This window comes from Aphis gossypii, chromosome 1 (genome assembly GCF_020184175.1).
Source record: "Aphis gossypii isolate Hap1 chromosome 1, ASM2018417v2, whole genome shotgun sequence".
Taxonomy (NCBI): domain Eukaryota; kingdom Metazoa; phylum Arthropoda; class Insecta; order Hemiptera; family Aphididae; genus Aphis; species Aphis gossypii.
This window is the reverse complement of record NC_065530.1, coordinates 37,404,032-37,430,982: the sequence shown is the minus strand read 5'-3', so window position 1 is coordinate 37,430,982 and position 26,951 is coordinate 37,404,032. Positions and strand designations below refer to the sequence as shown.

The window sequence follows — 26,951 nt, the reverse complement described above, 5'->3', positions numbered from 1 at the left end:
ATCAATTATCAAAAAGACAACTCATTTTAGACATGTTCTATACACATACAGTAGTAACAGCAGTAGCCCCATATTGGACTTTCTATGAGATCAGAGTAAGTACTTGAATCCATCAACCGAATGAGTTAATAAGTCAAAAGGTCCAACAATGAATAAATAAACATAATATGTATTGTAATAAAAAAAATTTAAATTGACAAAGATACTAATAAAATATAGGTATTAATTAATTGTGTGTATTTTAAATGTATGATGTATGTTGTCACCTATATAGAAATAAAAAACAAAAAATTGATTAAAATAAAAATACAATTTTTAAAAACTTAAATACTTTTTAATGTGATAAGTCGTGGAAATGTTTTAATCGTCAATGTTTGCAGTGATGAATTCTCAAAAAATGGACTAAAAAATGTGGAAATATGCTCTTAAAAATACAAGTTAACCATTGAAGTGAAACCAAATAATGAATTTGATATACCTACGTATAAGATTAGGCACCAGCTTATTTGAATCTAAAAGCGGTGACTATAGGTAGGTACTGTAGGTAAATTCAATAACTCTTAATGTATTTTTGTTTAGAATCTTACCTACACATTTTGTTTCACATTCTTTCTGACCACTAGTTGTGTTCAGTCAATTCATCCATTGAAGAACAGAATTTTTAAGAAATTTTTTTTCGAGTACAATTTTAAACTGGCACTGTAAAACTAGATTATCAACGATTACAGTTTATTATGCATTGATACGTAGGTAGGTATAGGTACCAACATTATTTGACGTCATGCAATCAAATTAAATAACTCATAGTCTCATTGGTAAGTACCTACTTTAATAATAGGTATATATTATTATATTAATATATGGTGGCGTATTCACTGGGGGCATCGCTCCTCTAATTACCTTTGGAGTAAGGTATAATAGATGTGCGTGTTATAATTATCTAATTTTATCAAAGGCAATTAAACTGTTATTCAGGTTTTTACTATGATTAATTTTTTTTGTTTTGTTTTTAACTCTTAGGTAAATTATGATTTGGTAAAAGGATTAGCCCGATTATTAGGAAGGTCTTATTCTGGTAATTATTTTATCCGCTTTTATATTAAGGAAGTATTTAATCGAATATATCATAAGTCCTTATGGTATTATAAATTACAAGTAGGTATACAAGTTACTATACAACCGAGTTAAACAATATCGTTTTTTAATTTTTCCAATTAGATATACAAGTATAATTTTTTTAATACGTTAATGATCAATTTGTTTCAGGTATAATTCTTATTATTTAATTTATAAACCCAGGGCACAGCTATAAGCTGAAAGGAAAATATATCGTTTTGCACCTTAGTTCTAAGTTCTAATTTATTGTATAGGCACTGGTAGGTACAATAAAACCACCATAACCTTTATTTTTATTTAAAAAGATGTTTGAATATTATTTTTCTCAATGTATTTTGTATAGATACCTATTTACGAATTAGTTATTAAAGCATTGTATTAATGTAATGATATATTGATATAGGTTAACTAAAATTTAATATTAATATCGGATAACACCTACTATAACTTAATATATTCACACTAATTTTACAATTTTACAAAGTTCAAGGACTTATAGGTACCTACCAAAAATAATAATAATATAGAGTCAAGTTTTGTGTTAACGTGTATACATTTATTAGTGGTAACTTATTTAATGTCTTAATGGTTAGTAGCTTATTTACTCAAAGTTCTAAAACTAGGCATTTACTCCACAATTAGGTATATTTTGAGACATAATTCATATTTTGTAAAAAAACATTTATTTCATTACCCTCCCCTTACAAAAATAATAAATTATACCACTGGGTATAATGGTCACTGTAAAAAAATTCTACCTACCTACTACATGTATTTTTATTTAAAAGTTGTACATAATGAAGGTCTAACTATACTTATGATATGTTCATGTTCATATAGGTACATGAAAAATCCCTTTACTAGATTATAACCAAAATCATTGGTATAGATCAGGGGTGGCCAAACTTTTTTTGGTCACGATCTACTAAAAATGTACTTCACCTTTGAGGATCGACTTCCATATAATTTTTTTTTTATTATTAAATAACTATAATTATTAAGAAACATATAGGGCGAGTGGCTCTAAAAATAAATTCTAACACAATCGACTTTGAAATTGTCCAAGATCGACCGGTCGATCGCGATCGACTGTTTGGCCGCCCCTGGTATAGATTATTATAGGTACCTACCTACATTAATGAATATTATGTAAAATATTTCATTAATAAGTAATAGGTAACTAATTTCTATTAAGTACCTACGTAGAATTCGTAAAAAATATCTTATACTAGTCATATTTCTGATGAGGAAAGTTTATAACACCTCTTTCCACCGCACACACTTTCAAACAGCTTATAGTTGCGACATCGATGGCGTGTATCTTCTAAAGTTTAGACATAGTCTAGTCATTTAATTATATGCTCTAAACTCTGAGCGTAGAGAGAAAAGTTTTGTGACAACATTTTAGAAAAAGATACCTAGCTAGCATAGAATTTGGTCCATCTATATAGGTAGGTACCCATTATATTATATTATACAGTGTGATTCCCTTTAAAGGTAACACTTAATTATTCTGTCCAGTGACATCGGATTGATATGTGGTTTTCGAGAGAAAATATGGAATGCCTAAGTACACATTTCTTGATGATTTTTACATTTTTAGATCTTTCCGTGTGCGCATTCGCAATATAACTTGCAATTTTTATTAAAATGGTAACAGGTTAGGTTATCCTAAATTCGGATAGATCAATTTTTTTTTAGTCAATTTGGTCCTTTTTTCTTTAGCTCTAATCGCTCTAAAACTAAAATTGACTTAATGACATCGTGGTAAAGTTTTGATTAAAACAATTGAATTTTTCAATAATCATCCTAGAATTGTATGAACTGTAATGCAATTTTAAGTATTTTTTTGTATTTTTAGGTTATTAGACATTATTAAATCATTTAAATTTAATACAAAAAAATACACATACAGCACAGATATATGCTTTTCAGAAGATAAAAAAATTAATCGAAATTCGAAGTATATATTGCGCAAGTACATTTTGATAAAATTATTAATCTTTGTAGTTCTTGAAAACGCAATACAACTTTCCAACTTCCTTTTTTTTTTAAAAAAAAAAAGACTGAGGTAGGCCCATTTTTTTACAGTTTTGAATACCTAAATGATTGATTTTTATTACCGAATATTGTCAGCAGACATTCCCAGAAATCCACCAAGAAGATTAAAATGTCGCTAATGTCATGATTTGATTACCTAAATAAATTGAATTAAAATAATAACAATAATAATTCATAAGTTTTATGTATTATAATATAATATAATGCCTTATGTATAATAACACAAATGTATGTAAAATAGCCTATAGGTACCTAGAAAATTTATCAAGTTTGAATGTAGCTACTTTTCTCAAGTATTCATAATTTGTTATCTGTATATAATATATATTAATTATTACGTTCATATGCTTACTGTAATATTGTTATGTTTACAAATTATTTATTTCCTAAAAAATGTTTAAAAAAATAAAATTTTTTAAATAAAATTTTTACTTTTTAATAATTATAAAACTGACAAAATTAGAGTTATTTAAAATTTACGAATAATTATTCTATAATATTTTTAAAATACCTAATCCTTTGCTTTTGAACTCATTTGTACTTACGAGATAAGATAAAAAATAATTTAAGTTACCTAGATAATAAAAAGCATAAAAATTAACACACTTCAAACTTGTTTTATTTAGATTTTAATGCTTATTTGATAAACATGAGTGATTTACGTAATAGCATATTATTTTTAATCTGGGTACAAATAATAGTTAGGGATATTTTCAGCATAAAATGAAAATTGTTGAAATTTTGTTAATAACAGCTTTTAATTTTTATTTTGTAATTTTAAATTTATTTTAACCCTGTAGATTTTGTAGTTTGAAAAACCACCTTGTACAAAAATTGTTGAACAAATATTATCTATTCAAAGTTTAAGAAAATAAGGTATCACAAATTAAAAAAATATATATGAAGTAATTTGTGTGCACAAAAAACATATAACCGAAATGATTAAAAATTTGAAGTCTTTACCTTTCCAAAAAGTAAAAACCAATTTCAATCCAAGGTCCATCCAATTGAAATAGTGCCTTAGTGATACCTACAAATTAGTGGGAACATATTGTGTAAATGTATAGGTACTGTTACTTGTTACCAATATATGTATAAATATAGTCACAACAAATAAATAAAAGTGTCAAAATTGAAAGTTTATTTATTTCTGGTATAAGTATAATAATAATATACAAACGTTTTTTTTAATTTATTTGATATTTTTTTAATTTTGTTACAATAAAAAGATAATAATAGTTATATAAGCATCTAATAAATAGGTACCTAGTTTGATCTACAAAAGCATAAGTAATTATTATATATTATTATAAAATAATGTTTAGTTAGAGTACCTATGTATTTTCGAATATAAATTGTCATGTATTAAAAATGATCAATACATTTCTGTCTAAATATTAATAATATTTTAAAAATTGATTGATAAGCAATTTGAATATATTATATTAATATAAATAATCTATGATAAGACTTACACACTATTTTACTTATATTAATTATTAGGTAACCTATATATTATATATATCTATATTTCACATTATTATATATACACATTTTGTTTATGCTCATATTATTAACATTTTGTTGATTGGACTGTTTTATAATAATTATTTATAAAGTGTACAATTAAGAAGTAATACATTAATAAAACCTTAATAATAGGTATTTATACCGATTAATATAAAATTCAATGACTAAACAAACTACTTTATCTTTATATTTCGACAAATACATCGTTAACTAATAAATATTAACTAATAACTACTAACATACGTTATTTAATTCACCTATAAAAGTAAGACTATAATTCTACTAAAATTGGTGTCAGCCAAAACTCTTAACACAACTCTATTCACTGTATGTGGCCTAGATAATGCCATTAGCTAAAATTCTAAATTATCAATCAAAAACTTATTTATTTTTCTATCCAGCATAAATTTGTCAAGACGTTTCTTTCAAGCTTGAAATTATCTTTTTTGATTACATTTTTTTTATGCTAGGTACCTTTACTAACCATATTATTTTGAATAAAATTTGTGTAAACTTTAAGTACACGTACAATAATGAGTTAAAATTAATCAACTACTATTAATCAACATTAAAATTAAATAATTACCTACCTATGCAGATCAGAAAAAATGATGAACGTTTCATTAGGTGTATTTTAATTAAAACTGATAAAACAAATTATTTGGCCCCAATTCCAACCAATTCGATTTATCGTTCGAGTATTAAATTACGTTTTGAACTAAATAACTTTAAACAACAAAATTTACACATGTACGACTTTTGAAGGAGTGAAAAGTGTTTTTTTACCTAAGAATGACTATAGAAAATAATCTATATAGGTACTAACGTGTTGAACAGGTAACTAGTTTATCACCTATCAGTGGCGTATTTAGGATTTTGTCCAGGGGGGATATAAGTTGGAAAACATAATTTCCTCGACAGTGGGGGGTACACTTACCAACGTTATTAAACTTACTAGTAAAAAAATACTAAAGGGGGGATCTATCCCCCATTCCCCCATATCCCCCCCCCCGTAAATACGCCACTGTCACCAATATAGCTATATATAAACACTAATTAGTATTGTACTTTTACAGCGTACTAGTGAAGTAGTAACTATTACTACAGACTACAGTCCAGTGGTTCTCAACCTTTTTTGGTTCACAACACACTATTATACATCAAACATTTTCACGGCACACTTACGCACTTGACAACCACAACAACTTCGGCAACTTCGCCAAAAACTCTGTTTTCAATATTTAATAACATTTCTCGCGGCAGTGCGGCACACCTAGACAATCTCGCAGCACACAGATTAAAAACTACTGGACTCTATACTATAATAACTTCAATATTGAAATATATGATTCTAACGATTGTTAATTGTTATATTATAATTCTAAAACAAAAAAACATATGTGAAAAGATATTTTATACCATGAATATAACATGATTATTTACGTTTAACAAACGCAATACATTCATAGTGGTACACATTTTGTTACAGAAACAAAAATTAGTAATTAGGTGTTATAGATAACATTTACCTAAGTCATCAGCTTAGGTATTATGGCTATATAGTCTAATATAAGGTACATTTATTATTTATAAAAAAGGGTTAAGTCTCTACTGTATAAATCTGTAAAGCTTCTATTGTGGCACTAAATACTTTTACTATTATTCGTTAAAAACCGAAATTAAATATTATATATCTTTAATTGTGATAAAAATATTTACCACAAAATTGGATTGTCTTCTTTTATTTTTTTCATATTGATTTTACACAAACAATAGAGCTCTTAATTTTTTTTCAATAAGTATATAGTATTTAGGTATAGAACGATAATACGCCACATTCAATATAGTTTTCATTGGAATTGTTTGTTTTTAAATTTTATCAAAATGAATCTAACTATCTAATATAGTTATAATTATATAGATATATACTATATAGGTAACATAATAATATACCTATTAACTGATCATTCAATTTCAAATTTAATATTATTGTAAGACTTTTACTCCCCTAAAAAATAGCCCACTAACTAAAGAAGTTATATAATACTATGCTAATAATAATTTATAAAAAGAAAATTAAATTAAAAATTATGTACTTATATATCATATAATAATATGTAGTATACATACCTAGTGATAGGTTCTTATTATGCAGTTATCTACACTGGTAGATTACCGTGGCTCTTATTATTTTAAATATTAAATTCCAACATTATGTACCTACATGCATTCAATTCTTAAACTAATAATGCTATTGATTATTATTAATCATTAATAAGTTAATGATGGTTCATTACAATTATTTTATTCGAGACTGAGATCATCGTAATTTAAATCCACGTTTCTCAACCTGAGGGTCGCGTAGGTCAAAATTAATAAAACGCCGATTTATAAAATGAACCTTTTTATTTAAATTTTTTATTGAACAAAAAAAAAATACTTAAAATAATAATAATAAAATCACCATATATTTAAAACAATGAAAAAAACATTATAAAATAAATAATTTACCCATGACAAGTTTAAATTTCCACAAATGGTATTTATAAATTAATATTCGAAATGGTATAGTATTTCTTATATGGTTAATCGATTAATGATAATATGATATTTTTATTGTTCAAATTTGTACTTAATATAGATAGGGGAGTCGCGAAGTGTTTGTCCACATTTTATACCTATTTTGGGGTCCGCGACACTAAAAGGTTGAGAAACGATAATTTAAATAGTCATTGTTGTTGATCATATAAAAAAACTATTCTAGTATCTTCGTATCTTCAGTTTAAAGTTTAATTATCAACTTTGCAACATGGTTTAAATATTATTACGTTTAAAATCTAAAAACGATTAAGAATCTTTAATAAAATGAATTAATTATAAAAGTTTTAATTATTTTATATACCTACATAATATTGTATAATTATAATATTTACCTACAATCATTTTATAACCAAAATCATTTAAGCATAATTTTGAAACGACCGTTTGATTTTCACACACAAGCATCCAAGCGTTTTAAAGTGTCAGCACTCATTTCATTAAGCAAATTAAAATAATGTATGGAATCACTTGAATTAAAATACTATTATTTCATCGACAGTTATATCAGCTGTTCACTCGCTTAGTCGCGTAACGTCAATAAATCATTGGATCTTAGAGGGTAAATTATGATGACGTTTCTATTGGATCTCAAACGTCTACAGATGCTACAGGACTGGTCAATCTCACTTGAGCTGGGTCAGAGAGTATATGCAGTCCGTTTATAGAAATTGGATCGTCGTCATGTTCGTCCCGCCAAGGTGTAGTCAGAATTTTTAATCTCTAGATAAGTTATTAATTTTAATTTTAGTATTAAATTTATATTCTAACATTTGTTTAGGACAAAATTACTTCTAAATGCGTTCCCGCGGTGTTGAAATACTGATAAAGCGCTACTGCTGGAATCATTGCGACACTGCTGCCAGCGATTATCCAACCAAGCACATTTGCCCAAGCCGGATATACGTAACCTTCGTAAGTCAACGGTTCATATCCCAACAATCCGTACACTATGATAAACTATTGTGAAAACAAATGAAAACAAAGAATTTGTTAATATTTATATTTTATTTTCAATCACATATGAAATGTTTATGCCGGATTGCATAAAAATTAATTAATTTATTGATTCATTAAAATGTAATGGATGACCGATCATGGGTCACTAAATCATGTTTAAGAGACCATCTATTTAACTCACTATTGATTTGTTAAATGTTTAATGATTGCTTAGGCAACTTAGCATTAACGTTTCATTATTTACTCACAACTAAGAATAAAGGTGCAGCAAATCGCCAACAAAATCTCCAGTAAACGCCAGGACTATGGCCCATCATGTCTTTGATGTCGTCACAAAATCTATCAACACCTAAGTAAATTACAATTTTAAGACAAATATATTATTGAAACATTGATAATTTTCGTTTAACTTTTGCCATTAAAACAGAAAATATTATTGTTTTATATACAAGTGTACAACTGTTTTATTATATAATCATTACCTATATGAAGTTTATAAATAATCATATATATATATTATATATATATTTATATATGTAAACTGTTGTGTTATACACTTATATTTATTAGCTCATATAATACACATAGCATAAGTAGGTATATTTTATACACAATATACTTGTGTGTTATGTATTTGTATATAATATTATCAATTATCAGCAATTATTTAAGCATATAGGCCATGAACCATAGTGTATGGGTCGTTAACATATATTATGCATAGTTTTTTTAAATTTTAAATCTGTATAAATAAGAATAAAAAATACATATTTTTATCGACAGCGTTTAACTCAATTATACAGTATGATTACTTTCAGAAGTATTGAAATTACTGTTGTTGTACAAAATACACTTAAAACTATCTAAAAAAAAGTCATTACATTTTTTGATACGGGTAAAGTATCTAAAGTATAAATAAATAATTCATTATTAATATAAATATTTTTAGATTTTATATTTTTTATAAATTATAAATTGATGAGCAATTAATTATAAATATAAAATATTACTTATTTACTATTCACATAATATATAATTTAATTGGCTGTATTTAACTATTTGAAAATAATAATGGTCTAGACTACAGACTGAAGTAAGCCCAGCTAAACATTACTATTGTACTTGAATATAGTTCTGTCAATTCATCTCTCAATAAGATGTAATCTAATTGGAAAACTGTTCATCCGTGATTCTATCCCTCTATTGTGTAACTCACAAAACTACCCACTATATACACACGCCTAACAGTTTTAAAACAAACAATGAGTAGATTTATCGATGTTCCGATTGAAGTGCATCCAAAAGACTACTTAGTTTTAACATAATATATTTTATATTCTACTTTTAAAAATAAATCTTTTTATAAAAGCTTTTTTTCTGGTGGATTAACTGATTAGTGTTTAAATAATATTTATTTTGTGATTGAAATACAGTGAGAACTAAATCTATACTATATTTTATAAAAATATGTTCTTACCATAGATCCACGATACGGCAATAGTTTCAAATAACACAGCGATGAGCATCGAGTAACCGGCGGCATAACGATCAAGTAAATTAAAGAAGTAAAATCCTCCTTGAGCGCACGATGCCAGACCGACTACAAAATAGAGAAGAAACAGCAACGCTACAAACACTTCCCGATTACGTCTGATCAATGGAAATTCATCGCTCATTGCAGTTATGATTGCCTCCGACCCTCCAAACTGAAACGTATCATAATAATTATAATTAAATATTACATCAACATAGATACATATTATATTATATTTGTAAATCATAATAATATCTTTAATAATTTAACATTACTTGATTTAGCTAATATAATTAACTACGATGACTAATGACTGATGAGTATGATATAAATATGTAATATGTGAGTAGCTAATATTAAACAATATAATTAAAAATGATTTATAAAAATAAAGCAAATAATAATTGATAATAAAATATAATGTTTATCGTACCGAACTGTCGAGGCCTAAGTTGAGTAGCATCATGAAGAATATCAAAGCCCAAAACACTGATCCTGGCATGGCCGCTATAGCTGCAGGATAAACAATAAATACTAGGCCAGGTCCTTCAGTTGCTACATGTTGAATTTGTCGACCAGAAACATGAGACATATAACCCAGGACAGTGAAAATAACGAAACCGGATAAAAAGCTCGTTATTGAATTGCACATAATCGCTAAATATGCATCTCTAAACGATTGTATAAATAAAACATGCATATTATAATAATATTTATGGTTAGAGGAAATAACTTTCCAAATATTATATACTTATGTATTAAAGTATTTATAAAAAAAAATAAAATTAAGAAATACTTACCTTAAAACATTGTTATGGTATTTGTTATATGAAGCGTATGCTAATAATACTCCAAATCCAGGACCTAGTGAAAAGAATACTTGTGTAGCTGCATCAACCCAAACCTAATACAAATTAATGCTATTAAAAAAAAAATAATCTTATATAAATATATAAGATTAATATATAAGAATATATATAATAAATCTTTTATTTTATATGACTTATATGGCATGTGCACTATATACATCTCTTGTATAATATTTTTAAAGTTTAAGCACTAAAATTAAATCGATAAATGAATTATTCAAATATATACATTTTTTTGTATAGAATTATAATTCATGGCCAAAATACGAAAGTAAATTTGTTGTCCTTATTATACTTATATGGTTTTCACTTGATTATACATATTATAATATATATATATATATATATATAGCAACGAAAGTTTAGAATTTGGTCGAGGATTGACGCTATATTTCATACTTACATAATTTATATTTACTAATATGCATCACACTATATTTATATGATGTATAAATGTATAATACACCTATATTTTCACACAATATAAATAATATATTATATCGTGATATGTCAGGTAGGTGTGTACCTAAATACATTATAGTGGCTGATTTATTCTGATGGCAGTGATTCATATAAAAAAATGCAGTAAGTTAGTATAAGTAAGGTGCACATTTCAAATTGTTGAAAGACTTAGTGTGCGTATAATATGTACATAGGCTACTGCTTATAGTGGCCAATATAGGATTCCGCAAAAAAATGAAATCTCATTTTGACACGACAATTCCATTTCCTCAATGGGTGTTCATAATGGACACTACTTTATCCGTCGCAATGTTAGCGGAATACGTAAACAGCTGTATAATTTCAATCATAGAAATATGCGGTGAATATAATGTTATTAGTAAATATATGTGCCATGTACAGGTTTTTGATATAAAATTGATTTTATTTTTTTTTTCATACGTGAATCAACTACTAATTTGTTGGCGGAACTAGACTGACTGCCTATATTTAGTATTTAAACCAGTTCAACTGTTAACTATTAAGTCAAACAAAATTGATCATACTATAAAATTGTTATGTATAAGCAGATTTAAAAATTAAAAATTTAATAAGAAGAATATTGTAATAAATGAAAACAGATTCTTATTTACAATGATAGTATTCATTATTCGAATATTTGGATTTTAGTTTATCACAATCCAGATTAAATTCCGATAGATTATAAATATAATATACCTCATCTCTTTTATGCTTAAGTTATTTATTCATTGAAATTCAAATTTTTGTAATTTTTAAGATAACTTAAAAAGCATATAATTTAAAATACTTAGAATTTGAAATTTGAACACAATTTAACGAGTAACATGTATTTCGGTGGTCATACAGAACCACCTATATTTTTTATTGTAAATTTAAATTATAGCATCAATATCTTCTAAATTTGTTTTCAGGAATTGTTTACAGGCATCTAATACTTAATACTTTAAGTAGATCTTCATATATATATTTATATTGAAATGTTTTTGACATAATTTGTAAATACAATGAAGTATACTAATTTATACTTTAAGTATTAAGTATTTTTATAAAATTGACATCAATATTTACTGTGCTAAACGATAAGAAATTATTTATAAAACACATTTAATTGGATAAATAAATAATCTTACCTCTGGCTTAGCAATCATAGAAAAATTTGGATACAAATAATAACGAACTCCTTGTGCTGAACCAGGTAAAGTGATTCCTCTGATGAGTAAAAAGATTAACACTACGTATGGAAACAATGCAGTAAACCAAACAACCTATAATTAACTTTTTGAATTAATAAACTGTACGTAAAAAAATAAAAATAAACAAAATGTCTAACTTTGCCCGAAGTAGATATTCCTTTCCATAAACTGAAGTAACATATAAGGTAAACCAAAAACAAACATCCTGCCATATCCCATTTAATATATCCCAAATCATGAATACCTTCGCTGTGATTCAACTCGAGCACTCTACGCCTGAAAAATTAACAATTTTTATTTATTGTAGGTATTATGCTAAAATAAATTACTTACAACCAGTACTCTGAAGAAGCAGATGCCAAGCGAGAATCATTCGCTAATACTGTAACGTTGTCTATTGAGCTTAAGCTCGAATCATTTGACAATATTGTTAACTAATATTTAAAAATTCATGTAAATATAAGAGTCGAGAAAATTTTAAATAATTTTAAACTTCATTTATAAATATTTAATAATATTAGATAATGTATCATTAATACAACAGTATTGTCATTTTATCTATATAATCATAATTTAACAAAACCTAATGAAATTCATTTATATAAATTGTATTATACATGTACAACTAAATTAGGTTACAATTAACTAAATGTTTATAAACAGAAGTTAAGAGTTTTTAAATAGATCATGTATAAACGTAGGAAAATAAAACACAATTTACCGGTTGGCAGTAGTTCGTATTCCAGTCATTGTCACAGGTGGTCCAAGGTAAAATGTTCGTAAACGAAGCCAAAAAAAATCGCAAAGCCCATGCTATGATTACGTTGTAATAGAAGTCCACATAAAACGCAATCAAAACAACCGAGTAACCAATTCCTAAATTCATAAATTAAAAATGGTATTATTGAAAGTTAGTCTTAATGTTCAATAAGCTGTAAAAAAAATTATTACTTACCTTTGAACAGTGGAACTAGCCTACCCCAGCATGTTATTGCTCCAGTTTGATAAAATTGCCCGAGGGCCAATTCCATATAGAACAAAGGAATTCCACCAACCAACAACATAGTGCAATAAGGTATTAAAAAGGCCCCTTTAAAGAATAACAATCATATTAAAAACGATAAAAAAAAACTTAAAGGTTTGCGTTTTATTTATTTTTACTTACAGGCATTTAACATAGGCAATATTACTACATATATGCATAGAAAATATAAATGTTAACTCAATCATATTAATTACAAAAAACCAAAAGTTTAAAATCAAAGCATACAGTGTGATTAATGAATAATGACTATAATGATAAAACTATAAAAGTGCATTATATTATTAATATCTCATTATTAATAATGTTTAATAAAAAACAGTCGGTACTCGTTGTTCAATTTTTTTTCGATATTATTGTCACACATATTTTAGGAAAAATAAAAAGTTTAATAAAATGAATAATATGAATAATGAATAATTTTAATAACAATATTATTACATGCTGAGGCTATTATTATTTATTATAGTGATAAGGACTACATAGTCATAATAACAGTATCAAATACGCAATATAGCTGGTTAGCCACATTCATTTTTGTTAATATTTATTACTTATTATGATTTAAATATTTTATTTTTATTTTCAAAAACTTACTAGCGTACTATATTATCCAAACTATGAACTATTAATGATTCACATACAATATATTAATTATTAACTATTTTACTTTTTTTCTACTTTGGGCCCCCACATGAACATGTTCAGTGGAACCCATTATCTTCTTGAAAAATAAATAAATAAAAAAAGTTGGCAAGTGGATACCGCTCTGCTGTACATTAGGGGGTGGGGTGGACCTCGGACTAGGGTAGGTTAAATTTGAATGCAATGATAGGTATCATTGTATACGAAAAACGATTCTGAACGGAGATGATTTGTCAGTCTAGAATAATTAACATTAGATATAAATAGGTACAAACAATTTTATGAATTTTGAACTACAAAATAATTTGCAAATATTCATGATTTTTACGAATTTTTGTCAAAATTTGAACTTCAAATACTAATAAAAAAAAATTGTGCCTATGTATTCTTATAATTTTTTAATCACTATAAGAATAACATATGAAGAACTTTGTATACAATTTTCAAGTTTTTTTGGTCATCCAAAATTTTTTTACCGACACTTCAAAAAAAAATTCGCATAAAAATCGAAAATTTCAGTGGTCTATAAATAACTCAAAAATGTCAACAATTTTTGAAAATTTAACTGTATATAGATAACACTAATATAAACATTTGGTGAAAATTTCAAGTATTTAAAGTGATTAGTTTTTGAATTACAACCACATAAAAAAATCGATTCGGTCGAAAACTGGTTTTGCGTAAAAATTCCCGTTTTTCCGTCATTTTTTTTTGTTTTCTCGATTTTTTTGAAAACTGTTGGAAAATGTTTACTTTTTACCTCTATAATGGATCAAGGATATTCACTTTTCCATTAGAACCCCTCCCCCCTTCGAAGTTTGAAATTGAAGCATTATTTCGACTAGTTATGCTGTACACAGACACAAAAAAAAAACATACATCATTGTTAAATCATTACATTCATCACTCCGTTCAGAATCTAAAATATATAGGTACATAAATTTATTATTATCAATGGAATTAGAACTAACATAAATTATGACAAAAATAATTAAGTAATAATTATTTAATGCTATTAACAAAGATTTTTTTCACGAGTAAATATACCTACAGATGCGATTGCTATAACTACTATTACTACGTAATTATTTATCAACTTTATTCTATTTAAATTATTGAGAAAGTAACTTTTGAAAATTCCTTTTTTTTAAGTTTAGGTAGTATCAATTGAAATAATTGAAACAAAATAATATTTATAGGTACTTAATTTTGACCTTTTTACCTATAAGTTGTATTATATATTATATACTATATAATATGTATAGTTTTATATAAAAATTAGCTCGTGTGCTTGTTTAAAATACTCACAGATGAATAAATAAGCAAAATTACATGTGCTGAAAATAATTTAATTTATCGATATGGATAATGTGAATCAGAAATGTAAAGGCCCTTTGATCTATATGACAAAGTGGTTGAAATTCAATATAGTACATCACACATTATTATTAAAGATATTTAAGGTGTATAACGAGTGATAGAACTATAGAAGTAAAGGAAACTCTTCAATAATTAAGGTTAAATCAGTAATAATAAATGGAAAATGACAAAGGGGGATGTGAATATTACATTAAAACTAATAAGTAATAACTATTAACGCTATAATAATGTCATCATCCGGGTTAGTAGTAAAATTGATCAAATCAATTAACCGACTAAATTTAATTTATATAAAATATGAAGTATAGTCATGCATTAAACATTTTGAGAAGTCACTTTGCTGCAAACTAGCGATGTCAAATGTAATTCATCATGGAGTAAATCAGTGTAGTAATAAAAGTGTTATTTTAATTCTTTTGAGATAAAAAATCATTAGGTATTTTAAGTGTGAGTTTATATTCAATGTCCTCTAAATTTAAACTTTTATTTATCATGTTAAATTGTAATTCGTATTAAATATTCTACTTATTAAAATAAAAAATACAACATTTATTATCTATAAAAGTAAACTAAAAAAGTTGAAAATTTCAAATTGTAAAAAAATGAACAAAATATTTTGAAATTTATATCGTGTTTATTAAATATTAATATGAATATCTTAAGTCTTTACAATTATTCATTTTTTTAATTACAATAAAAAACAATTTCAACTCTGTCAATAACTGATTTAATATAACAATTCTAGTTATTCCCTACTTTCTCTTGGGAGTGGGAGGGGGGCAAGTAGTAACAAGAACCAATTTACCAACAGAAACTACTCTCTAAATTAAAGATTGATACAATTTTCTGCATTAAAAAGTGTATTGATACAAAAAAAATTAAAAAAAAATTATTGTATAATCAATAAATTCGTGGATCTGCTTATAGTAAAAAAATGAATAATTTAACTATAAATATGTAAATATTGAAAACAAATATCATGATTATAGAAAATATGTAATATAATATTTATTCAACTATGAAGTTTAATAGATTTCCTAAGCTATCCTTCAAATTCCTATAGTCATTAAAGACATAACTGCATGAAATGGAATTTTATTTATCTAAAAAATTTTAATATTTTAATTATAACAGTTTTATTCTAGTATGAAATCTCGTTATAATGAAATGATTTCAGTATTAATATAAGTAACGTATAATGTATATATATTAACTCTCCGAAATAATAAAATCGCAATAAAACTAATAAAAATAAAATGATTTGGTAAATTTGTTTGTAGATTATAGCACAGATTTGTACAAATTAATTTTCTGAGACTATTACGTTCCACAAAGAAGTATTATCTGTCAGAATTTCATCTCATAAATACAATCATTCCACTCCAGTAAGAGGTTTATCATAATATTGAAAGTACCTTATTCTTGTTCCTACATGGTGTAAGAAAGTCAATGGAATCACTAATGTACAGAATAGGTTACGAACAATAATTGTTCAATAGATTATTTTTCATTTCTTATCCAGAAAAATGAGAGATAGATTTTACACTCGGAATTTTATTTATTATATTATATTTTATATGAACGCATTATTCCAATAACTTATGATTTTAAATCTAAAATGCCAAGTTGAACTCAAAATTGATTTTATTTTTGAAAGAATAAAGTTGGGATCAGGCCTATAAATTAAAAAATCATCGAGTCCAATGATTCTATATTACGGGTTCTCGTCTTAAAATAGTTAAATTTGGTATACAATATTACCCGCAGTGAATGACTATCTTAAAATACAAAACATTGAAATATTGTGAATTATTTAGCTTGTGAAATAAAAATAAAAATTTATAAAATAATGTATAGTGTAGAATCAAAGTTATCTTTTAATATTTTCTTCTTTAACATTTTAATACGTATAATTAAAATATATATAATTTAGTGTGATATCAATGTAAAAATGTTGAATATATTTATTAAGTTCTAATTTACCATTTTACTGAATATATGGGCAATTGTAAAATGGGCTTGGTAGGTATATAGGTAATGGTATTGGTAATGGCATTCGTATAGCTTACTGAAATAATACTGAATAATCTGAAGACGATGATTTACGTTTTACACCTTTTGATTCTCGATATGTCTAAAGGTGTATAAATATATACGTATAGACTGTGCGATTTATCTGTTGTAATGAACCATTTCCGTGTGTTCGAACATTATTTCCTGCCGGTAACAAAATTTTCTCATTTCCCGTAGGAAGTCTCCTTTGATCAGCTATACGAATTACTACTGATCTATATACGAATCACTGACTGCAAGAGTTTTGCATATAATTTCCATACACTCTGCCACCAATTTTTTTTTTCGATTTGTCGATAAATTTACTGAGATTTTGTTTATTGCAGCCCGCTGTATATTTTACCATCCTTCGGGCGCTTAGTACATAATGTAATAAATAAAACGAATAAAATACGTCCACACATGAGTATACGCATCGTGGCCGGGTGTTTATAGTTAAAAAAAAATATCAATAACGATATTATATTGCTCTATTATATTCCGGAGTGTGTCCCCTATGGCCCTAGTGGCCATACTCATATAATAAAATACCATACGCTGTATCTTTTCGTAATTCTGGTGCAAGTAAAATGCAAAGAGTGGACCAAAAGTCATGGTCTGACAAGTACATTATGGATATGTCATGTACCACGCTGTTCATAAATCACTTTTGACACTCGGGGCGCCTATTGTTTTAAAATACTCCAGTATACTTACCCTACACCTTATGCTCACAACTGCGGGTCATATTAGCTATTTTTGACGAGAGGAAATAAAAATGATGTGCTAGCTAATTAACGTGCATTCGTTTGAAAAATAAAAATGTGCTGAGTAATAATGCACTCGTTACGATCTGCAACCTTTGAATATGGTGAAAAAACTAGTATTGACCTTCATACGCATATTAACTATCTATTATAAAATGTGAGGACATTAACTAGTTTAAAAATCAAAGTTAAGTTACCTATAAAGTTTTCAAGCTTTTTAACTTAACAACTTAGTTATTTTTCTAGTTAACTTAATAACTTATCTAGATATATCTATTGTAACAACTTGGCTATTTTCAGTTAATTTTAAAAATAATATGTTAAGTTAAAATCACACGCTTATACATATTATATATAACTGTAGTTAAAGCTAACTATAGTTAACAATTATTTTGTTTAATTGATGTAAATAAAATTATTTTAAATACCTACATATAAAAATAAATGCATCTTGATGTATTAATTTATTTGATATAAATGTATAATTACTTAAACAGCTTAGTAGTGTGCAATAATAAGGAATTGTATGGATTATGGATACATTTTTAATGAAATATTTATTTATAAACTAAACAAATTGACTATCGTTATGCGTGTGAAAAAATATATAAAAAATATATACATTGAACTTGTTATAAACTGAATCAAATTAATATTTTATTCGTATTAATTTTTAACTTTTACTTTTGGGTGTTTGAACAAACGATTACTTGTTAATCATTAACTTATAGCTTAACGTTATAAACGTTAATTTAACGTAATTATCTCAAGTTAAGTATTTTCGATAATTTTCCCATTCACATCTTTGACTATTATGTTATATACGAGTAAGCCATGGCATACTGCGCGTAGTGAGAAGAGTGCATCGAAGTAATATAATTGGTATTATATTGCGAATATCGAGAACATAGTACGTGTAGGTAGTTATAGTAGTTACGTATAGATGATTAGAATTTAAATCGGTAACAACGTTCAAATAAGTCATAACTGTACTCAATAGTCTGTAAACACATACACATACACATATATATGTGTTGTTGACTTGTTGTGTCATGAAAACGATTATCTTGAACACACGCAAATATACAAAATGTACACGTTGGACGATAAAACAATTTAAAAAAAAACATTACAATTAACATAATAAACGGTGAAAATACGAACTATAAGTATGATGAGTGATGACGAATGAATTTAGCAAATAAACCTTAATTACAATAATATTAAAAAAAAGTAATTACGTAGGTACAAAATTAAGCCGAATACGTCACAATATACTACAGTTTCATATGACAATATACGAGTTTGGTTATTTTTTTTTCTTTATTTGATACGAATAAAACCTAAACCATATATACGTAGATAAAGAGATTAATGAGTGATCGTGGTGTGGTGTGAACAAGTATTTTGGTGGATTTTATTAGGAAATTTATAGTTTTGAACAAAAAAAATCGAATTGTTGTCAATAAAATAATATGTAAATGTAATGCGTTTTTTTAACACGCGTATACTAGGTACATCTACGATACACCTATCGAATATATACGTAAGCATTGTGTGTTTATATATAATGCCATAGTTAGCTTGTTATTATTTTTTTTTTAAGGGCAGAAAATTATCGTTAAGCCTATTACTCGCATTAAATAATAAATTGTTTTCAGTTTTAATAATAATTATGATAGAGTGATTTTGTGTGGACGGATTAATTGGAAAATTATGTACACTGGTGTTGCTTAGTGGGTATAAAAACAAATAAGTAATAAATCATATATTTATCTCAAAAATAATTAACAACTTCCATAATTTTCAAAAACCGTAACACACATATACACTTACATCGAATACAAAAATAAAATCCTCATTTAAATCTTAAATCATTGGCGGTTTACTGTACTACCTATAGTTTTAAATAATTAGTTATTTTCTTATTTATAAAATATTTTGAATTCTGAATAGTTATAATTTTACTTTTACAATACACTTGATGAAAATATATAGAATTACTTTCCTATTTTTAACAGTAAATTGTAAATATTAAACTCGATACATAAAAATTAAAATATATCTTTTTTTTAACTTTTCATATTTCATAAATGAATAAATTCACTAATGAAACAAATTACCTACCTTCCTCTTATCTGTAAAACTAAAAGGTAGGTAATGGTTTTTTATTTGAAAATACTCAATCGTTTAAATTTTTTATCTTGATAAATAATAATAATGAAAGAAGTGTAAATACATTTTAACATTTCAAAACCTTTTTACTGAAATGCGTTAGTCAATGAAATACGTGTTAGAGAAGGCGATCGAAAGAGAAAATTGTCATCAGTTCCGGTGAACTCGGTCTTCTGATATACATTCTTCTTTTTATTTCGTATTACATCTTAAACGGTTAAGATTTTACTTCCCCTTCTCCGAGTATTTTATACTTAACCGTTGCAAGATTCTTGGAAAGAAGCTTACAATAAAAAGCCCCTCCTTTTCATCCAGGCCACAAAAGTAAGGGTTTCCGTTCAATTTGTATTATTTCATTTTAACAAGCAAAATTATGTTACATATTCATATAGTATATCTATTGATAAATTAAACATTGTTGAACTGAGAGTTGTACTCTTTATAATAATAAATATCTATAAAACTTGATTTTATATACTAAGTACCTGCATTTTAAAATAATTTACTGTATAAAATACAAAATTTAAAATCCTAAGGTTTCAAAAATACTGAGTTTTCCTTTCACAAAAAAGTTATTAAACCAAACATCACCAAATAATTTATTTTTATTTGAATTCGAGATTTATTTAGTAATAAACAGAATTTTAATCATTGCGTAAAAATATCATGGTTTTTTTTTAAGTACTTATATATTTTTATTTCCCTATAGAGAATATATATTTTTTTAATAAACTCAAGTTATATTTATTAATTATTATTCAAATTGTCTTAATCCAAATATTCCAAACATAATAAAAGTATAATTAGATAATTATTGTATAATATTATAAATTATAAATTATATGTAATTAACTCCTTTATTATGTAACTTAACATTCAATAATTTAATTCATATAGTTTTGTCATTAATCGACGTTATAATAACAGACTTTAATAACATCGTCAGTTTTTACTATGGTATCTATATTATCAGTTGTCAACTTTTCAACGATTATAGATAACATTTTCACACTAAGGTATTGTCGTCAAAAGTTTAAAAAAAACTTGGAATTAAGTTTAAATCATTTTATATTTTTTAATGCTAGTAAAATTTTAGAAGAAGTGTATTTCATACATAGTAAAGTTTAAAAATAGGGCAACTTAAAATCACACTACTAATATACTTGTAATATTATTAATAATTATTGTTGCAATGTTGCGGTAACTACTAACTACAGTTTTCATATATAAATGACTTGATTTCTTCTTTTAATGAAATGTTAAAACTAAATTCAGACATTTTAAGTTAACTATCTTGCTTTGTAACTTTCTAAAGTATACAGTAGTTCATTTTATGATATTATAAAACGGCTAATAATTTTTATAAAGACGATTTAAATGAAATTACAAATTCTGTCGTATTGAAAGGAGAATATAAGTTATGGTAAATAAAATAGAAGACGGAACAACTTTAACTAACCAATAACTGTATATGCAAAATTATGTTGCCCTGAATATATAGCTTTTGTTGAAACAAATAACAATATTGAAAAAGTGGACAAGTATATAGGTACCACTTTGTTGTACCACTTGTACAGTAAGTTTCAAATGTATATAACTATTGGCTATGTTTTCATTGATTGAGTAATAGATTTGTTAAATTTGAATTTAGTATCTACCTATAACGGTGTAAAAATATAACGATTCTAAGCGAAGGTGGTCAAACAAAAAGTTAACCATGTTTACCAAGGGATAACACTCTCGTTAATTTCCAGCGTTGAATTTATTACTCGTAAAATAAATAAAGAATATTCATTAACACAATTATCTAAGATAAATCACAAATTATCTAAATGAATTTATCCATATAATGTAATTTATTCAACGTAGATTTTTTTATATAAGTAGACAATTAAGTAGTAATTATTGATATTTTCAATAATATATTATTAATTCATAGCAGGGGTGTATTTAAGGGGGCTCACGGGGACTGTGCTCCCCACCCGTTCACCGAATTTTATACTTTTTTAATTTTTATTATTGAGAATATTAACTTATTAACTTCTCTTACACTTCGTGTACTGGCGCGTGGTTAAGTCAATTTGAATATTTTGTTTGTAATCCCCTTATAAGATATTTTTAAATACGCCCCTGCTATCGAGTATCGAGCATAAAAGTATATTATCATAAAGATAATAATACAATTACTGCAGCTTATTTATTATGTATAATGTATACGCATTCATATTTTTGGATTTCGGCATAGTTTAATCAATTCCGAACATACATGACGTATTGACGTATTATATAAAAAATTATACACTACATCTTGTTATTTTTATTTTATGGTTTCGTAGTGTTTAATAGTGTTTATACTTTTATAGTATCATAAATCATAATGTACCTACATTAGGTATTATATATTTGTGTATACATAATATACAATTTATAATTATAATTTATAATATAGGTACAGAAATAAAAATAAATAAATAAAATATTATACGACGATTTATCTAGATAAAATAGCATTTTTTCATATTTATCTAGATCAATAAGTAACTTAGTCGTCGTTGTCATTATCTAGAATCTAGATAACATTATTATAATTTATCTTTAATTTTAGGTATCTAATTAAATTGTATTTATCTGGGCTCAACACTGTTATTTCCGGAAACGATACTGAATAAAGAATATTCCCATTCCTAGGAATTACCAACAATACTGAATCAGGAATTTTCAGAAATACTTCATAATAACTTAAGTTTATGACAACATAAATAGTTGTAATATTTATATTATAATGATATGTATATTATAGCAAACGGAGAGACGGCTTGTTAGCCATTCCATTGAATAATACGTCATTTCCACAGTCACGTATATTATTGTCATCAACTTGATGCAATAGAGTATAGACTTATATAGTGTACTATTATAGTACTATACAGTATAGTCTAGTTATAGTATTAAATAATACAAAATATAATATTGACGTATACGTCAATGATGTATAAAAATACGTATGACGTATACGTACCTAGTCAAATACACAGACACACGAGATACAATAATATTATAATAATATATGAGTGCATAAATAAAAGCTCACCTCCGCCGTTCTTATAGCACAGGTACGGAAATCGCCATACGTTGGCTAAATCCACGGCGAATCCTATGACCGACATCAGAAAATCCGTTTTGTTAGACCACTGTTCCCTGCCCGGTCGCCTACGCCGCTCCAGCGCGATCGCCGGCGGCGTGTTGGCTTCGACACCGCCATCCTCGTCGTCTGTGGCCATATCGTGCGATCGCCCCCCCAAACTGCGTCTCTGAACTATCCGCCCGCTCTCCTGCAGAATATAAATGTTTTTTGTCAATATTGTATTGCAGAAAATATAAACTACGAACGCGAATATTTAAATAATTATTATTCGGGGGCCGGCAATATTGATATCTGTTTTCTACGCAATATATCGAACGAATCCCGATTGTAATACGAACCGCAATAATTGAACAATGTATATTAAAATTATAATACTTAAATAATATATATTAGGTATATTATGAAAAATTATTTTTTTTTCAACGACGATAGAGGGTATATACTGTGTAACAATAATAATGTACCTATGCATCGTATGCATCGGGATGATACATGAAGGCTTTAGCCAGCGTGAATGAACTGTCGTCGACACATTATATTATGAGTACACTGGACCCATTACCCACGTTCACAGCAATTTAATTAACCAGCAATTATCAAACAACAATGCCCGTGGCCAAAGTAGGAAAACATAAAGCCTATTGTACATACACATATAACGCATATTATTATGCTTGTTCGTTTTTCATTATCATCAGGTTCGGCGTGGTAGCTGTTAAACCTATCTAATACACCGAACAGAAAAATATTAAAAAATAATATGAGAGCATCCTACTATATCAGTCATTGAGTGGTTGATCAATGTGTTTTATTGACACCCGCAAAAAAAATGTAACGTGAAAATCCAACATATATAAACAGTGGATTGACCACTTCTACAAAGTACAATATGTCAATGTATTATGTATATTGTATTTTATACTATACTAAATATCAACAAATCGATGAATTTTAAAGTATATAAATAGATATAGATGCATACGAAAAGCCTGAGTATAAAATATATAATGTGTGTACTGAGAGGTATTTTTCTGATTTCTGAAGAATATTTTTACTTCAGTAAATCCAAAGTTCATGTTACTGTATAGTAGAACTATTGAAATTGAAAAATACCGTAAGCATTCTTTTGTCAAAAATTGCGTAATGTAACTTATTGATACACTAATACACGCGTCACATTTAAGATTACAATATATTTCCAATATATCAAAAAAACTAAAATTATAAAATGGTAAACCTACGAGTATCAAAATTATATTTAACAAATGCAATTAATGCGTACATCACGAAATAAAACTAATGTATTATAATGAGATTAATTATTATACGCTTATAATACAACGCTTTGTATACACATTTTAAGAAATAAACATTATTTTAAGTCGATGTATTTTGTCATAAAATTTTATGTACAAAAAATAAAATAAATTGTATATATATATGATTTCTTACAAAGCCAATTATAAATCTAATATGTACCGTTTTATATTTAATTAAACTTTAATTTTTAAATAAATGATAAGTAATAATATACAAAACAAATCTAATTTAATTTTTATATATAACGTTGAAAATGTTGTATCAATTTACTTATTTATTTACAATACAGATTAGTAAAGTTAGTTTAACATTTATTTTGCATATTTTTTAAACTTTGTAATCTACTTTATTTGTTTTATTTCTTAGTATTTTCAATTTTTCATTATTGAAAATTTTTAAACATGTCATATCACATGAGTAAGAAAGTTAATTATCTCATATAATTTTAACTTAAAATATTATTAGTTTACCAATTGATATAATTTTCATGTGAAAGTTAATGAAAATTTGAGCAATATCGATACCTTGAACGCCAATTTATTGCGTTTATAATTGAATTACACGAATAATCTAACAGATACGCTCCATCCACGTACTCATTTAACATGTACGTATATATTATTTTACTCCGTGACTGACTAATTACCTATTTAGAAACTAATAAATGTTTTAATTAAAAGACCATGAAATGTTGTCGAATAGTAATTAAATAAACAGGGGATAATACAAGTTTAATTAAATTGTGCGAATGTATGAAATTTTGAAATTATTTTTAACCAATCTTCTAGATTTATTTGTATAAAGGAATAGGTTATATATTTTAAATTTATATATAAAATGTAAAATACAGAATTAAAACATATAGTCAAGCAATATTCGTTTGAAAGTGTTATTTTTCTTAATATTAAAAAAAGTTAAAATATTGTAATTTTTTTCAAACATTATTATTAATTTATAAATACTTACTTAACGAAAAAGAATTAGAAGACTGATAGATTATTAAAAATTTTGAAAAAATTAAATAGTGAAAAATAAATCAAATTTCTCACCATCACAACAGGACAGTATTATATATAAAAATAGAATTGATAGAATTCAACATTTTTAACTCAATAAATTAAATTATAAGCTTAACAATAAGAATGATTTTTATGATATTTATTTTTAGTTACTGAATTTGTATTCCTCCAGTACTTTTGCCTTTTGAATACCTAAATTTTATTAAATTTATTATTACTTTATAATTTTATAATTAATAGTTATAATTATTAAAAATTCACAAGATATTAATGATTTGATAAACAATGATCTAAATATTATAATAATATTTAAATATATGTATATATATTATAAAGAACTAATTTATATATTTAAAAAAATAGCTGATTTCATAATACTAGTAGTATAATAATATACCTACAACACTAATGTTAATTTTTATAAAATTATTTTATATAAAATCTATAAAAATTCTTAAAATGTTAGTAGACAAAATTATTTTACATCATACAAAATGAATTATTTGTTTTGAAATATTTTTTATTTATTTATTTATTTATTTATTTTTTTTTTTTTGATATAAATAAAACTAAAAACTGATTAATTTAAATTTGATACAAATTGGTCATATATATTATATATATATGTATATCTCAATATAAATAACCATGCTATCTTAAGTTAAAATCAAATTATTGTGCAGTTCAGCAATATTATTATGCAAAACATAATATTTATATTATTGTTATTTGCATTTGAATAACGAATATATAAGCGAATAATCATAAGTAAAGTAGGTATAGGTATCTATTAATTTTAATTTATTTAAACGAACGTAGTATGTAATATTATACCTGGTGCCTTTCGGCTGGTTGGATACCCGGCCCCGAAGCATCAGCACACCCTCGTAAATTGGTCGTCGTATGCTTGTGAAGATTAAATAAGGCGCGCGATCTGACAAAATAATATTGTCGGTGATTTCGTGCATTTTCACAACGCGTCGACCAATCGGAATCGTATCATCTGCGGCGCTTGCGTGCTATTTCGCTAGCATATTAGACTGGCGGGATGTTTTTTTTTTT

At 25.9% G+C, this 26,951-nt stretch overlaps 1 protein-coding gene across 3 annotated transcripts; it reads right to left on the bottom strand.

The window, feature by feature from the left end:
* Positions 1-4,295: 4,295 nt before the first annotated feature.
* On the bottom strand, positions 4,296-26,874 carry LOC114120239 (sodium-dependent dopamine transporter). 3 transcript variants are annotated; one of them, XM_027982094.2, is made up of 13 exons: positions 26,724-26,874; positions 23,497-23,737; positions 13,300-13,434; positions 13,066-13,220; positions 12,678-12,778; positions 12,482-12,620; positions 12,282-12,416; positions 10,600-10,703; positions 10,233-10,470; positions 9,743-9,971; positions 8,514-8,614; positions 8,098-8,265; positions 4,296-8,028 (listed from the first exon to the last, which is right to left on the bottom strand). In XM_027982094.2, exons 2-13 carry the CDS (start codon positions 23,684-23,686, stop codon positions 7,897-7,899), a joined length of 1,827 nt encoding a protein of 608 aa, XP_027837895.1. In that variant the 5' UTR covers positions 23,687-23,737; positions 26,724-26,874; the 3' UTR covers positions 4,296-7,896. The 3 variants fall into 3 exon arrangements, with proteins under 3 accessions (XP_027837895.1, XP_050055495.1, XP_050055487.1); XM_050199538.1 differs by lacking the exon at positions 26,724-26,874 and adding an exon at positions 24,015-24,042; XM_050199530.1 differs by lacking the exon at positions 26,724-26,874 and adding an exon at positions 23,796-23,951.
* Positions 26,875-26,951: the final 77 nt, after the last annotated feature.